General features: G+C 38.6%; 1 protein-coding gene across 4 annotated transcripts in view; it reads right to left on the bottom strand.

The window, feature by feature from the left end:
- Tusc3 (tumor suppressor candidate 3) overlaps positions 1-17,083 on the bottom strand; it is a 169,715-nt gene that overhangs the window by 19,710 nt on the left and 132,922 nt on the right. For all 4 annotated transcript variants that reach the window (XR_009374832.1, XM_059244216.1, XM_059244217.1 and 1 more), the window contains one exon: positions 4,064-4,127. Coding sequence is in view for 3 of the 4 variants with exons in the window: in XM_059244216.1 (XP_059100199.1) it covers positions 4,064-4,127 (64 nt within the window). In the remaining variant the exon portion in view is untranslated. The remainder of the gene's footprint in view (positions 1-4,063; positions 4,128-17,083) is intronic.

Here is a 17,083-nt window from a genome sequence, read left to right as displayed (position 1 = left end):
ATGACTGTGGGCCAACACAGCTTTACTCAAAGGGCTAGCAGGTAGGGTAGATTTTGCCTACACTCGTCCTAGTGTGACACCAAAACAATCATATAGACTCAGAATTTAGGACCACTCTTTTTACTTGAAATTCAAGTGTCTGTCTTAGTAAACCCCTGTGCATACAACACTAAGGAAGAAAGGTTAACCTGGAGGGATGACTGAAAGCAGGTTTTGCATAAGCCAAAGGTAAACAACAGTGATAGCAGGCAGGTCCCAAAGAGGGACAGCTGCCTCTTTGGGTTTCTGTGAAGGCTAATTTTCTGGGCTTTTAATAGAACAGAGGAGCCAGACTTAAAATTGGCTAGTTATAACGAAGACATACAGATTAAAGGACAATGGCTATAAATCTCACCAAGCTCTATCCTCTCTACCAGAACAGTTCATGAAGAATAAGGTAGCTCTCACTCTATCAGAGAAGCTTCTCTATGTGCAGGTGGAGACCATTACAGAAAACAATTCCTACACAAAACCACAGCTCTCATCATAAAGAGAATTAGAGATAGTTTACTATGGAAACATTTCTTGAGTGACTAAGGCCTGGGAACATAGATTTAGATTACCCCAAATTCTCTGTTCCAATATGGAAGAAGTTTCACAGAACAAAGAAAGTCATAGTAAGGCAAGATAAAACTAAATAGTGGGTACATCAGATTGACAACAGCAAGATGGTTGGGAAGCTTTTCTATAGGATGAAGATGCTACTCGATGACATTCTTAGCTTTTGGGTGGTTGAAGTTAGTGTTCTGCTCAGCTAACAGATTCCAAAGCATTTTTTTATTTAGTTACAAGATGTTCACGGGCAAGGAATAGTTCTGGAGGATTAGAACTAGCCCAAGATAAGGTGATGCCTCTGGACATGGAATATTCCAGTCTCTCCAGAGCACTGTAGTGATAATCAACCAATCAGTCTCTGCAGGCACAGCTTCTTTCTGGCAGTTCTCATATAACCACAGCTGGTCCAAAAGCAGAGAACAACCGATAGTGGGGAGACCAGCCCCAGGGGATACATCCACAACAGCAGTACTACACCTAAGGCTCAAGGAACATCACAGAAGACATGCTGGGAAGGCTGTTCGGAGCCAGAGGACCAGGAAGTCTGCTGAGACTTTGTCACCTAGACATGACAGGGAGGCTACACTCAAGACACCTCAACAACATGGCTGCCATAAAAGACCTAAGTTGTTCACCAACAGACATGCTAACATGGAAGGGGGACTCTCACAGGGCTCCGACCCTAGACAGACAACTACAGACAACTGAGGACAGTCGAGAGATGGAGAAGTAGTTTTCTGCAGGGATGGGCTCCTAATTGTGTTATCCAGTACTAAGCAACAGTACAAGGATGCACGCGCGCACACACACACACACACACACACTCAGGCGCTCATGCATATGTGTGCACACATACACAGGCAGCAAGTATCTAGTGAGTACTTTCACGCACCCTCCCCCATCTGTAGAAATCCTTTCTACATCCCGAAGTCCAATGGAGGTTGGTTCAGCTTCTTTAGGCCAGCTGTTGCTGCTCCTGCTGCTGCTCTCACGTGGAGAGATCACAGCACATGCAACACTGCACTATACTGCAAGACATTCTAGCTGTGAACAGTGAATACAGTTATTTCAGTAGGTGAAGACAGAACTGAGTAAGAACTAAACTAGAATAAATTTTCCTAGGAAGAATGTAATAAAGCATATGTTAGTTATTTTGGGTGTTTCAGACATACACCCAATAAATGCCCTCATGCTGTTTAGTCCTTTTCGTATAATCTTCTCCAAAACACTGCAGAGAACTCTTTCCCCTCTTCCTTCCCTATTCCTTAATAAAGCACTAGTGATATGAAGAACCGTGCAGCGACAGTCAATACAAATCTTTAACAAACCACACTAGTGCTGTGGGATGGTCTGTATGTCAAGTGTGTTGCTGATTGGTCAGTAAATAAATCACTGATTGGCCATTGGCTAGGCAGGAAGTATAGGCGGGACAAGGAAAAGAATTCTGGGAAGTGGAAGGCTGAGAGAGAGACACTGCCAGCCGCCATCAGGACAAGGAAGATGTAAGGTACCAGTAAGCCATGAGCCATGTGGCAAAGTAAAGATTAATAGAAATGGGCTAAATATAAGAGTAAGAGCTAGACAATAACAGGCCTGAGCTAATGGCCAAGCAGTTTAAATAATGTAAGAGTCTGTGTGTTTATTTTATAAGTGGGCTCTGAGACTGGCGGGACTTGGTGGTGGGAGCTGGAGAGAAATTCTCCAGCAACACACTAGACTCATTCTGCTTTCTCTGGGCATTCGACCAAGCTTCGTATAAAACAACCTTATCTAATGATGGGTTTTCCATAAAAGAAAGACACTCAAACAAATTACTGTAAAATATGCTAAGTCAAAAAATATCAGTGGACTATTAGTGGGAGAAATTAAAATGAGGACAATTTCAAGATGGCTCTTAAACTTCACTAGTAACAAGTGCAAGCTAACATTTAAGGTAGTATACTCCCCTTCCCCCTTTTAAACAGTTTTCTCTGAAGTAGGAATACACAGGACTAAGAAAGAAAGAACTGCTGTGAGAATAAAGGGAATGGTAACTTTTGTTTTATGTATTATTAATTAAATCTATATGGAAGACGTCACATAGCTTGTGAAATGTCTTTCTATCCTAAATCTCAGTTTCATGCCAATGATGCAGGCAATGAAACCTTGGAGAATTCCTGGATATGGTGAAGGAAGATCTCCTAGTAGCTTCTCAGCTAGGTATTCCTCAGGGTCAAGAGATGTGCTACTTAGATGAAAGCATGCTGTAAACATGCTGGACCACACAGGGGGAAAAAAAAAACAAGAAAGGAAGAAAGTACAATCTGTAAATAAACAATTACCAGTAATCAATACCCGGGCCCTCCTTCCACTTCCTTCAAACCGCATGCCTTGTATTTCATGAACACATGGAACTAATTAAAATATTAACTAACAGCAAATATCTCATTGCTCTTATTTTTAAATGAAGAGTTGGTCCTATCAGCTTTTGAAATTATACATTACTAAGTCAATGAACGCAGTAAGCTGAAATTACATGCCATTCAATGTATGGATCCAACTGTGTCATCAACAAGGAAGAATAACATGACACAAACAGATGCAGAAGATGGTCAACATGGTTTGGTGAATTTCAGAAACACAGCATTTCACTTCTCTGGAATAATAAACTAGACATTTAAAAACTCTTTTTGAACCTGTTCTCAAAGCTCAGGCCTATAAACAGTGTCTTTTTAAAAACTAACCTGTAAGTGAACAATTGGAAGCGTTCCATCTCACCCTAGAAGAATGAAATTATTCCAGCATTTTCCAGTACAGACTTTATGACTATAACAATACCAAGGGCTGTATTTTCCTAATCATCTATTCCTTTGTCATTTAGACCAATAAAATGCATCTCTGTATTCAATTTGTGACTAGTAAAATTCTAAGGGGAAAAATAAAATAGAGATTAAACTCGTGGGTTTTTGAATCCTATGCTTTATGTGTGCTATTTCATCTAGTTCACACAGAAGAAAGTAATATACATTTGTCCTTTTATATATATATATATAATATATATATATTATATATATATATCAGACACATTTTGCCCTTTTAGTAAGCTCCCATTAGAGGAAAATTATCTACACACACACACACACACACACACACACACACACACATACACACGCAGAGAGAGAGAGAGAGAGAGAGAGAGAGAGAGAGAGAGAGAGAGAGAGCGCACAACACCTAGGCAAAGATAATCAATGAAGAGTAAAATCAATACTTTGAAATTTAATAACCAGTAAGAAAGAGAAATTTATAATCTACAAATGATTCAGCGTAATAGAAAATATAGTGTTCCAGGAAGTAATTACATGGAATTAGAAAAATTAGGTTTAAGTTTAATATGTTTTAAAAGCCTTGATATTTACTACCACAAAAATAGCAATCTGTTATCATGCATCTCTTCTTTACCTTTTCCAGAACCTCATATTTTAAAGGATACTCAGTACCAGAATGATGTGTGACTCTGCCACAAACTGGGCCTGGCTGCTCCCATGGATATAGCTCTGTAAATGAAGAAAATAAAAAATCACAAATGGGGAAAAGTAATTGGTTCACAATTCTGTGAGGCATATAACCCATACAGTAATCTACCAATTAAGTTCCTACTTATAATTCTTTTGAATAACTTTTAGTTATCTGGGAATAGATGATAGAGTTTAGATGATGTTACTACAAACTGTAGAAAACAACTGGATAGCAAGTCATCTCACACATATAAACTTTACTTCTTGATAACATTACACACACACCAACACATGAAGCAGTGACTCTAGCAGAGTTCCTTGTAAAGACACTGGACAGAGTAACATAGCAATCAAGCAAGCAAGTTTACTGTTTTTAAATTGGCCTGCACAATGTCCAGCCTCTGCCACATCACCAACATTTGGAGTAAGGAGTTAGCCTTAGAAAGGAACACATGTCACTAGCCCTGAAGCACTCTGTTCTGATCCCTTATGAAGGTCACTGGTTTCTGAAGTTGCGTTAGTATTTTTAATATTTTCGTCAGTCAGCACTAATACAATAGATTTCATTCTGACCTTCTCATGCATATGCTGCTGTACTCTCTTCTAACAGGCCATCCCAAATGCCTTCCCTGTTCTCTCCACCCCCTATTGCTAGTGCCCCTAAACAGTTAGTTCCTTTTTCTGGATAGCTGCTTTAAATAATAGTTCTTGCCTTGTTTTTTCATGTTGGAGAAAAAAATATAGCATCTCATATTACAAATAAGCATTCTAATTTTTTTATGTCATATATAGCACACAATTATGTTAGTTGAGTTCCAAGAGGTCCTGCAATTTTTTTGGTTCAATTTTGTTTTGTGACAACAAACAGCAGAATTCTGTGTTTTAATGAGAAGCACACTTAACAAGGGACCAGATTATTCCTGGTGCTATCCTTGGACAAGTTACAAAATAAATTCAGTATTCTCCCATGAGTAAAATCAGGAACTCTTATTAGATACTTTCTAGGTCTTTTGACGTAAAGCCTACATGTTGTCATCAGTGTTGTTTTTGGTACTTTATTCTAATTTCTCCAGTATTTTATTTTTTACTGTTGTTGTGTGTATGTGTGTGCACACACAATGTGTTGGGGAGGGACCACGTGTCAGGGCACACTTGTGCAAGTCAGAGGACAACTCTGTGGAGTCAGTTTTTTCTTTCCATCTTTGCCTGGAGTCCGGGATTCAAACTCAGATCACCAGGCATGCTCTGCAAAAGCTCTTACTTGCTGAGCCATCTTGTCTACTCCATATTTTCAAGTAGTCCTATTTTTTGAAATTCTTAGTCTATTTTTGAAATTCTTCTCTCATACATTATATCCCAACTTCAGTTTCCTGTCCCTCCACTCCTCCCAGTCTCCCCCTCCTCCCCTCTCCTACACATCCCCCCCATTTTCCTCCAGAAAAGAGCAGTATCTCCTGATCTAAAGCATCTGTTCCTACCTCTCATTTTAAGTACTTCATAACAGAACTGCCTCATTTGTAGACGGGTTGTTGTGTGCAGATGTAGTCTTTAAGCACAGTCTCAGGAAAGTCCTAATATTAGTCACTTCTAATTCATTCATAAGATGACCTCTAAAATCCTGTCATTTATATTCTTTTCTGACTCTACTTAATATTCTTATGTGGAAACTACTATAACTTAGACAAACATAATCTACCTGCTAATCATATAAGACTAATCCTCACAAATACGTGATACTGGCAAAATTATTTAAAAAACAAAACAAAACAACAATCCAAATAAATACTACAAATTGTAGTTGACATCAAGTCTGACTAGAGCTAAGATTCAAAGAACCAACAAAGAGTAAGTTTTTATTCTTTTATTAATTTAATCATAAAGATAATAAGAATTATATCCATAATAGTATAGTAACAGCTACTATTTATGGACTACTCATTCTGTCTAAGGCATTTAAGAATTCTACCTGAAGCTTGCAGAGGAATTTTAACAGCCCTATAATGTACCATGATTTATTATAGCCATTTTATACATTTTATAGAAATCTCCAGGTTTTCACAAGCTTTGGGAGTTGAACTTTGGTCTTTGTGATTCAAAAGTTGGGCTTTTATTCTACTGCAGTACACTGTCATTTGCTGCATGTATGATAAAATGTATAATTTCCTACTTTAATCTTTTAACAACCAAATAAAATAGTTATTACCTGTCATCTCCCTATGATAAAATGGAACTTAGAAATTTAATTCTTTGCTCAACATTGTACAATTAGTAATTATCTTCATTATATCAACGAAGTTTAATTTTTTTAAATTAATCCTTACTTGGCAATCAGATAAGCAATTGTTGAAACATAAAGAAATTAAAGTCAGTATTTATATAACTGCCTAAAATAACTGAATATATCAGTTTAGTACAATATGCCCCAACTTATGTAACACTTGCAAGGCACCATGTCTATTTTAGAATAAAATGAGAAATTCAGGCATTTTTTAAGTGAGAGATTTCAAAACTCTCCTTGTTCTAAGCAACAATCTTCTCCAGTAAAGTTTCTGTTAGGGTCACTGAGGAGTTCCCGCTGAGGAGAAATGACCCCATGGTCAGTTCTCAAACTTACATCACGTAACCCCTCTCCATCTGTCACCCTGTCCTCTCCAGTGACTGTCTCTACTCATTGCTAGGTTGCCACTCTTGATTCTGCTCCTCCACTAGATCCTCTTCCCTGAAGATTATGGCAGCCCCTGATTTCCAGTACTCAGTTACTTCCAAACTCTGGGTGTCTCAGAGATCCAGAGGCTAGGGCCCCGCTTTCCAGTACTCAGTTACCTCCAAACTCTGGGTGTCTCAGAGATCCAGAGGCTGGGCCCCCGCTTTCCAGTACTCAGTTACCTCCAAACTCTGGGTGTCTCAGAGATCCAGAGGCTTGGCCCCCGCTTTCCAGTACTCAGTTACCTCCAAACTCTGGGTGTCTCAGAGATCCAGAGGCTAGGACCCCGCTTTCCAGTACTCAGTTACCTCCAAACTCTGGGAGTCTCAGAGATCCAGAAGCTTGGGCCCCTGCTTTCCAGTTCTCAGTTACCTCCAAACTCTGGGTGTCTCAGAGATCCACAGGCTTGGGCCCCTACTTTCCAGTATTCAGTTACCTCCAAACTCTAGTTGTCTCAAAGATCCAGAGGCGTGGGCCTTTCTTCTGTACTCCAAGGCATTTTTACCCAACCTAAGTACTTCAGTTATTAAATCTGTACACATGGCTCTCGCATTTGCTTGCAGACCGATAAGATACCTAATTCCACTTCTACCAATTGCCATTAATAGATACCACCTGGAGATCTGAAACTTACAAAGGACTAAACAAACTTTTCTTACACTTTCCTTTCTACTACAGAATTTGCGATTTCTCTCATCTCAGGAATAGCAACTTGATTTATCCAGTTGTTTAGGCTAAACCCTGAAATCATCTTTGCATCCTTCCCCCGACTCCTCTTCTCTCTTCCCATACATCCCACCATTCAGAAAACACCATGGGCTCTACTTTTACATCATTCCCAATCCAGCATTGTCAGCACTTACAGGAGAACCTGCAAAGGTGACTACGGAAGAGAGCCTAAGATTTACTGTCAGCTTACTGCAAGGACACCTTCATTTCTTCGCTGTACTCCATCAGTCTAGTTGCCAGTCAAATTAATCCTGTTTAAAGCATGCCAGATCCTATCATCACCTTGCTCAGAATCCTTCAATGCTTTCCAAAATGTGTGCAGGAAATCTTACCACAGAATGCACTGTTTCCAGTCACAATACAAAGACTTATGTACTTAACTCCAATTTGTATGTAGAACAAATGTATGGATGGATGGAAGGAAGGAAGGAAGGAAGGAAGGAAGGAAGGAAGGAAGGAAAAACCAAACAGGTATACACTTGGACATTAGAGTTATGGATTCATAATGAATATGTAGCATCTGAGGCCTTCAGAGAATATTCTGAATCTGCAACTATCTATGTACCTTACCATAAACACGTCAACTAAACTCAATTATCTCAACTTTAGGAAGAGAAAAGGAGAATGAATATTCCTTAATAGATTAAATATAAGAATAATAAATAGAAAAATGTTCTATTAAGTTATTAGTATAGTGTCCTCTCTAGAGCAAATAAGAATAATCAAGAATGCACCACTAAAATAGCTTCTAATTTACAAACATTAGAGAAACATGTTTAAGTACTTATGATTGACAAATTCATTGTATCTTTCCCAAGTGAAGTAGTGGGTTGAATTGATAATATTAAAAGGTGATAAAAGTATCACTACAGGCTTTCACTTTTGTTGTCTTTTTGTTGTTGTTTGTTGTTGTTAAAGAAGGAGTGATTATGTAGCCCAGGTTGGCCTTGAACTCCTGGCAAGTGTTAGGATTATAGAACTAAGACAAGATGCCTGCCCGGCTTTCTTATTCTTTTGTTTTTTCCGAGACAGGGTTTCTCTGTGTACCATCCCTGGGGTGTTTTTATTCTTCAAAATTACTCTGAGACCAGAAACAACATACAACTTTAGGATTTAATTAACTAGCATTAATTTGATTTTTACTGAGCAATGAATGATCATCAGGCATTGATTTAGGCTCTTAAATTCATACATTCAGCTCCAAGAACATGGCTAGTAACGTTCAACAGTGAGAGTAGTGGTACACTGAAAAGCACAAGGCAAACAAAGGGACAGTAAGACAAATATGAACTCTACTGCTCTCTCTAGAAACTCAAACTCATGTCCTTTGTTTATAGAGGTCTTTCATTATGCTTCAATTGTGGTTAAACTAGGATACACAGACTTAAGCTGGTTCTAAAGATTTGTGTTTAATTGGTGCATGCACCTTCAAACTCTTTGAAAGAAAGACTATCAATCCTGATTCTTTTAAAGCTAAAGCTAGATATCCATCTACATAGTTTTCCTCATTTTGAAGAGAGAAGTATCAAAAGCTAATGGTAATTTACTCCCAAATGCATAGTTAACTTATGTTTATAATGGTACTGAATGTGAAAGGCAGTTCAAGAAAAAACTACTATCTTTGCCATTACACATATCCATTTTACCAGACAGACATTTGCCAAAACATTAGGAATGTTGCTCACTCACTGAGTGTACTGAACACTTCACAGAATGCATAACAAAATTAAAAGAACAGTTCATACAGATCATCCACCATAGTCATATTATAGTGGTCCTACTCTTATTTAGAATAAAAATTCATCAGCATTAAGTTTGCACAGCAAAACATAAAAAGACATGGGATTACACTATTCTCTTAATTTGAAATCAGTTTTTCTATTTTAGTCATAGGATGCAAATGGAAACTATTGTCCACTGGCTTATGTATATTATTAGACATATAAAAGCAGACTATGTCTTGGTTTAACTCTTTTTACCATGGAAAAACATATCCTTTTAAGTTTACTCAAGCCTCCTATACGAAGTTGATATCACCTGTGTAATAAAATATAAGGATTTAAATACTGTCTTAGGAACCTCAACAGAATCTGCTTTAAACAGGTTTTGGAAAATGTTGACTATTACCCTTACGAAGAATGACAAAATCTAAGTGGAAAAAATTACAGGCCAACATCTCTTTCTTTTCCTAATTTTTTTTTTACTAGAAAAAAATGTTTAATCCAATATCTAGATATATGACTTTTGTTTTCTTCATTTGTATACATGTGCTTTATTTTTTAAAGACACATTTAAAATATCAAGGTTACACAAATCCCCATGGCTATAATCCTAGTACTTAGGAGGCTGATGCAGGAGACAGTCTGAGGTTAATCTGGGTTACACAATTTCAAAAACCAAACCAAAGCCTAAATGATAGAAATAGTTCAACAATATTAGGTTACTCAAGTAAGAGTTTGTCTTATTTACAAGTCAAAAATCACAGAATATCTTTGTCGTGCCCCCCCCCCCCCCCCCCACTCATTTTGACTTTTTGAGATAGGGCCTCACATAGCCTACGGTAGCTAGCCTCAAACTCACTTCACAATGTAGAGGAGATGATGACTTTGAACTCCTGACCCTCTTGTTTCCATCCCAAGTGCTGGGACTACAGGCATGTACTTCTGTGCCTGGCTTACTCATCTCTTTTCTTCAAAAGCAGCTGATGGCCAAAGGACTCCAGAGCTTGTCCAACACTGGAAGCACTGCTGTCTTTCTTTCCTGCTCGACATGAATTCTTCCTGTGTAATCTTATGTAATTTTCAGTCTACCATGACATAGAAGTTCTTTCTTCCTCTTTGGATGCATCATGAAAAGTACTCCAGTGAATCCCTGTAGCCTGTTATAACCGCTTATTCATTACCTTATAATACAAGGGGATCTTAGACTCAAATTTAGACTTGAAATCTAAGAAAATCTATCAGCTACCTAGCATGTGATTTAATTTCTTTGTCAGTATTGAAATTATTACAATAGCCAGAAAGACAGAGAGAGAGAGAGAAACATATCCAATAGACTTCTGTATTTTCTCTGAATTCAATTCAAAGATGTCAGCTCTAGTTGCATGGATGTGGAAAAATAGGTTGGCTTCTAATATTTAAAATTTTGAATTTAAATTCATTGACTTTAATCTTCTGCTATTTAAAACCTTTGAAATTCACTTTGGTTGCTGGGGATTTTCTACTAGGAGTGCCACAGCACAGTTGACTGACCCCACAGCCTATATAAAATGAAAGGTGTTTTCCTTTGTATGACAGAATTAGGCTTACAATGTGCCTCAGTGTGCTCAGGAAGCCCAAACAAACAAACAAACAAACAAACCATCATGAACTGGGGGGTGGGGGTGGGGCAGAACCACAGGAGCAGGAGACTGAAAAGTCCAAGATCAAAGTACCAGGAGGACTAGTGTGTAAGAGGCAATTGTCTTGCCTCGGCTTCAAGAGAGCCACTTTCTCACTGTATGCTCACAGGAACTCCTTGGTGAACTGTTGGTTGTGTGTGTGTGTGTGTGTGTGTGTGTGTGTGTGTGTGTGTGTGTGTGTGGAGTGGGGGCTTTTCCTTTCTGCTCACAGAGCCACTAAACCTGTAAGATAAAGGTCCTCTCTTTAGGACCTTCTCACCTTTACTTCCTGAAAACATGACTTCTAAATATTGTCAACTGACTGTTGTTCATACGTCAACATAGGAACCCATGCGAAGGGCACCATTCAGAGCACGGTACCTACTGGTTCCATGTCAGGACACCATTCCTAACTACCATCCAGAAGAGCCATTTGTCCCCTTTGAACAAGCAGGAGCCACAGCCATGTGAAGACCTTCTAGTCTGCAGATGAAGAGACAAGAGAAGGAAGGTTCATCAGAGTAAGAAAGCTTCAACTGCAAAGCACAAGCTGAAAGACTGCTCTCTCTGAGTAACCTTCCAAAGAGATGCAGGATGACTCCCTGGTCTTCAGATTCTTTTGTGTGCCAAGTTCTTCAGAATACATAAAATAAATAATACTATTTCTTTTCAGTTTCTCAGAATACTAGAGGTCAAGAATGGGTACTTTTGTTCTGTAAAGACCGGACAGACAACTGCTTGCACTTTGTGTTAGCACTTTTAAAAACTTTAAAGGTAGTCTAAGAATGAATGTCCCACTGTGTCTAACTATAATTCTGCCTAAGGCAGAACCAACTGAGCCTTTAGTAAAAAGCATGTAAACATAAAGCAAGTTGGGAAGAAGAAAGAGAGGAAGAAGAAAGACAGGATGGTATGCAAGCAGGCAGGGTTGAGGACACACCCTGGGTCACCAAGATCACTATGCAAAATACGCCCAAATCCCTCTCTGGTATTCTAATAAAAGGTTCCTTTATCTTGTATAGCTACACATTTCCAGCTCTATCCTTGGAACCTCCTTTGTGTTCCTCAAATAACATCAACTTCTCTAGGCAGGATTAATTTTTACTAGGGAGCTACATTGCAGAGCAGATGAGCTGGAGATAATAAAATGGCTAGGTCAAGTCCTTCTGGGTTCATTTTAAAAAAGATGGACAAATAGGTATTATCTACCTTCAGTGTTTGATTTCCCTAGAGGTTGTTCATACCCTGTGCTTGAACTTTCTATGCATTTCATTAAATAATGGGCCCAAACTAAAAGTGATATAAACTATAAAATCAAACAGTTCATGAAAAACTGTGATAAACTTCAATTATTTGCCACTGGAAGTACTTTATAACTGTCAACTCTTAGTAATAATCTCAAATCTATTGTTACCTGAACATTTAGAGGCACTTCTTATTATTTTTCCATGCTAAATGACCACAGCACATAACCTGGCTCAGGCATACTCCCAAAGGGTTCCATAATTTTAACATCCCCCTTGATGACTAAAAAGGCTGATCATTTACCTTAAGCAAGTATTTCTCAAAAGAAGTCTCAAGTTGTGTATGCATGAAATTGACCTGAGATACTTTCTAAAGAAAATCTTATGGGTTTTTATAAACAGGGTAGAGCATGTAAGAAATAGCTGCTGGTGGGCCAGAGTTAGCACTTCATTATGGTGGAGGCTTTCTTGAAAGGGGCAATGTTGTGATCATGTATTTTAGAAAGGTTAGAAGCTCAGAAGAAGCATTTTACTAGTACGTTCTTTTTTTTTTTTTTTTTTTTTGGTTTTTCGAGACAGGGTTTCTCTGTGTAGCTTTGCGCTTTTTCCTGGAACTCACTTGGTAGCCCAGGCTGGCCTCGAACTCACAGAGATCCGCCTGGCTCTGCCTCCCGAGTGCTCCAGTGCTGGGATTAAAGGCGTGCGCCACCACCGCCCAGCCACGTTCTTTAACACAATGAATCAACTGTCATGGCAAACGTAGGGATTTGGAGTTCATATAGAGTGATGGTTGAAAATTGAACAGAATCAACAGTAGGAAACTACCTGACATAAATCAGAGGGGTAATATTGTCTTAGGATTTCTATTGCTGCAATGAAACACCATGACCAAAAAGAAAGTTGGGGAGAAAGGGATTATTTGGCTTACACTTTGATCTCACTGTTTATCATCAAAACAAGTCAGGACAGAAGCTCAAACATGGCAGGAACCTGGAGGCAGGAGCTGATGCAGAGGCCATGGAGGGGTACTGCTTACTGGTTTGCTCCCCATGGCTTGCTCAACCTGCTTTCTTATAGAACCCAGGACCACCAGCCCAGGGGTGGCACCACCCACAATGAGCTGGGCCCTCCCACATCAATCACTAATTAAGAAAACGCCCAACAGGCCTTTCTACAGCAGGATCCCAGAGAGGCGGTTTCTCATTGGAGATTCCCTCCTCTCAGATGACAGTAGGTTGTACCAAGCTGACACAAAACTATCCAGCACAAACAGCAACCGACCAATCTCTAAGAATTCTGATTTCAATAACCATGTTTAGTGTTCAGATTTTCTAACACAGTGTAAGAGAGAGTGAAAATGGCAGGGAGTCAGAAAGCAAGCCTACTGTGGACTGTGAGTCCAAAGGCACACTAGGCGCTCTTAACAGAAGACTAAAGAAATCCAATGTCTGCTTAGCTGTTGCCCTAGGTCAGGCAGGATCTAATTCTGGCCCCCCCCCCCCATGTGTTGGCCTAAACAGGGAAGTAAATAACGTTCACTCCTTTAAAACTTTACCTGGATGACAGAAACAGACTAGCCACACAGGTACTTTGAGTAAGAGAAAAGCAAAATCCAACAACAAATAAACAGTACTGGAGAGATTCTAAGCAGAGTAAGCTCAAAAAGCCATCAGTCAATAAAGACAGGCAGGGCTAGAAAAGTCCAGGGAGAACAGAAAATCCCAAGCTAAATGGTCAAGGACAGCTGGAGGAAGGAGCTGTCTCTGAAGAGCCATTTGTCCCCTTTGAACAAAGCAGGAGCCACAGCCATGTGAAGACCTTCTAGTCTGCAGATGAAGAGACAAGAGAAGGAAGGTTCATCAGAGGAGAAAGGTTCAACTGCAAAGCACAAGCTGAAAGGCTGCTCTCTCTGAGTCACCTTTCAAAGAGTTTGAACAAAGAACTTTGTTGGGGACACTGTTCTCTACTTAGAGATTTCATTTTAGTCAGTAACAAAAGAAAATTTGAAATGTATTACATCCTAACTTTCATAGAAATTTCTTTCTTTACTATTGTAATAAAAAACCAAAAATGACTTGTTATATTTCTTTGCATTTCAACACCTAACTGAATAGCTAACAGTGAAATACTGTGACTATGTAATCAATAACGTAAATGATTTTATAGCTTTGTCACATCAGGGATTCATGACAAGTGTAATTAATTAAATTTTGAGTTTTAATAACCTTTTTATCATGGAAAATAAACAGCTATAGGAATTTATTTGTTTTCCTTCCATCCCAGGAAACCAAGTGTCTAGCAAGCAATCTACCACTGAACCAAATCCCTAACCTTTGATCTCCCTTTTATGGACCTGTGAGTAAGGATTTCGGCCAGGTTCTCAGTCCTCACCTCACAGTGTTCTGATAATTCTCTCTCTATGGGCAAAGTGATACGTATAATGAATAATACCTGTGTGGTCAGACAAGATATTCTTTAATAGTAAATCATTTATAGTAACTGGTAGATGGCTCATGAATCATTACTTTGATTTGTATTTATTGTTGGCCACTGCCTCATTGATTACAACTTATGCCCAGTGTTTGTCCCATTACACCAAGGCTGGACTATCTGCTACTGTACGTCTCCTATTACAATACTTCACGTAACTTCGGGTTATACTGTTGAGAGTTCTTATACATGGTCTTAAGAACAATGCTCCTACATTTTACACAAAGTCAACTGCTTCTGAGATCCAGTGTTATCTGTTTTCTCCACCTAGCTAGGACCACTACATTCTGGTTATCCAGTATGTGAAGATACCGCCTCTAAATAGTGACTGCAGATTTCACCCTGACATTTCATGTGAAGTACAGTGTGACAGCACGGTAAATGAAACCTGCCAAGAAATGAAAATGACACCAATAAGGATTCAGATAGTAGACCCATAACATAATTGACAATGCCACAGCTTTGCAGGTCTCCAGACTTGATGTGTCTAATAATGAATATTACTAGTTGAGCCTGCTAACCTGCCAAATGAAATCTTACAGTACTGGCACGGTTTTCTGTTTTTAAGGCTATCTATTTAAATGTTAAATATTAACAACACCAATCTTTGTTTTTTCCTAGTACACCGTCAGTAAGAATCCATATGTATGAGGAGTACTCTATATGCAACATGTGTTAGAGTATGAAATATAAGTTCTGCTTCTACCCTAAAGCTATAGCAGTGAATACAGTACTTATCTTCAAGAAAAGTTCCATAGGCTCATTATTGAAGGGATTGTGATTCTATACCAGACAGTATGGAATAGGCATGTTTATAACTAACCTAGTTTCCTCACCTGTAAAATGGGGATAAAAGACTTTCTCATTCATATTGTTTCAGGGCCATCAGAAGCTACTGCCAAGACTATTGGTTATTTATTTATGGGAGGGAACGTAGAGAAAGTAAGTTGTTGCCCACTAGAAACCTCACCCCAATAACTAGTATTCATGGTGCTAGAAGAAATTTTGTATGTTACTAGAGGAGAAAAATAATCATCAGTATTACCCAGTTACATATCCTGTGACTTAAAAAAGACCTGCCTGCAAGATATATGGGGGCAACAGTAGCACAGATGTTATGGGAGTTACCACTTTTTACTGGACTTAAGGTCCACCACATGAAATGGAACCTATAACTGACTGCTAAAGTGGTCAATAACCTGAGACTAAGATTTGCTCATGAGCTTGGGGGAAAATCTAATACTATTATTCTGCTAAAGAACATAATAATAAAATGACTCCTCATCACTTATTGCTCTACCTATAGAGCAAAACATTGCTCAACACTCATCAGACAAGCTTCTTCTTGCAGTATAGGTTAATTAACAGAGATCTAAAACACCAGAAAGTACAGAAAGCGATATACTTTGGAGCACTCAATCCTAAACGGGATGTCTTTATCACACCCCTTCCTTCAAGGCTCATCTATGCAGAAGACGGGGCAGAAAAATTTAAGAGCCTTAGGTGATAGATGATTCTAACGAAATGGCACCCTCTATACACAACAGCACTAATATAGATGAACTCAGAAACTATGACAACATGCACAAGACCTGCACAGGTTCAAATCAGATAAGATCCCAACGCTGAGAAGGAAAACAGACACAAAGTGATATACTTAATCAAGAAGCTCACTGCAACTGGTATCTGCTGAAAAAAAGGAAAATCAGTTTTCTCTAAAGGAGTGTTACTGCATTTTTCATCAACCACATTCCAGGAACAGGAGTACTTGGACAATACACACACACACAAAAAAGACACTCTTTTTTGGGGTGCATCTTTTGTTTTGGCATTTTGTTGTCTTATTCAATTTCTGTTGTTAGTTTATCTGTTTAGTTAGTTTGTTTTTGTTGTTGTTTTATGATTTTTTTTTTGAGAGAGACAGAGAAAGAGAATGAACAGAAGTTGGGTGTGTAAGTAGATAAGGGAGGAGTGCAGAAAATGGACTGAAGTTGGGTGTGTAAGTAGATGAAGGAGGATGGAGAGAATAGACTGAAGTTGAGTGTGTAAGTAGATGAGGAGTGGAGAGAATGGATTGAAGTTGAGTGTGTAAGTAGATGAGGGAGGAGTGGAAAGAGGAGAAAGAACTCAAGAAACTAGACATCAAAATACCAAACAATCCATTTAAAAAATGATATACAGATCTAAACAGAGAATTCTCAATAGAAGAATCTCAAATGGCCAAAATATAGTTAAGGATAATTTTCTTGATCTATACTACCTACCAAAGTTAAGTCAAGATCAGACAATCAATTTAAACAGACATATATTCCCTAATGAAATAGGATAAGTAATTTGAAGTCTTCTAACAACAACAAAAGACCAAGATCAGATGGTATTAGTGCATAATTCTACCAGATTTTCAAGAAGAGTTAACAACAATACTCCTCAAATTATTACATAAAATAGA

Source organism: Peromyscus eremicus, chromosome 17, assembly GCF_949786415.1.
Source record: "Peromyscus eremicus chromosome 17, PerEre_H2_v1, whole genome shotgun sequence".
Classification (NCBI taxonomy): Eukaryota; Metazoa; Chordata; class Mammalia; order Rodentia; family Cricetidae; genus Peromyscus; species Peromyscus eremicus.
The sequence above is the reverse complement of the archived record's forward strand: the minus strand, read 5'-3'. Positions and strand labels throughout refer to the sequence as shown.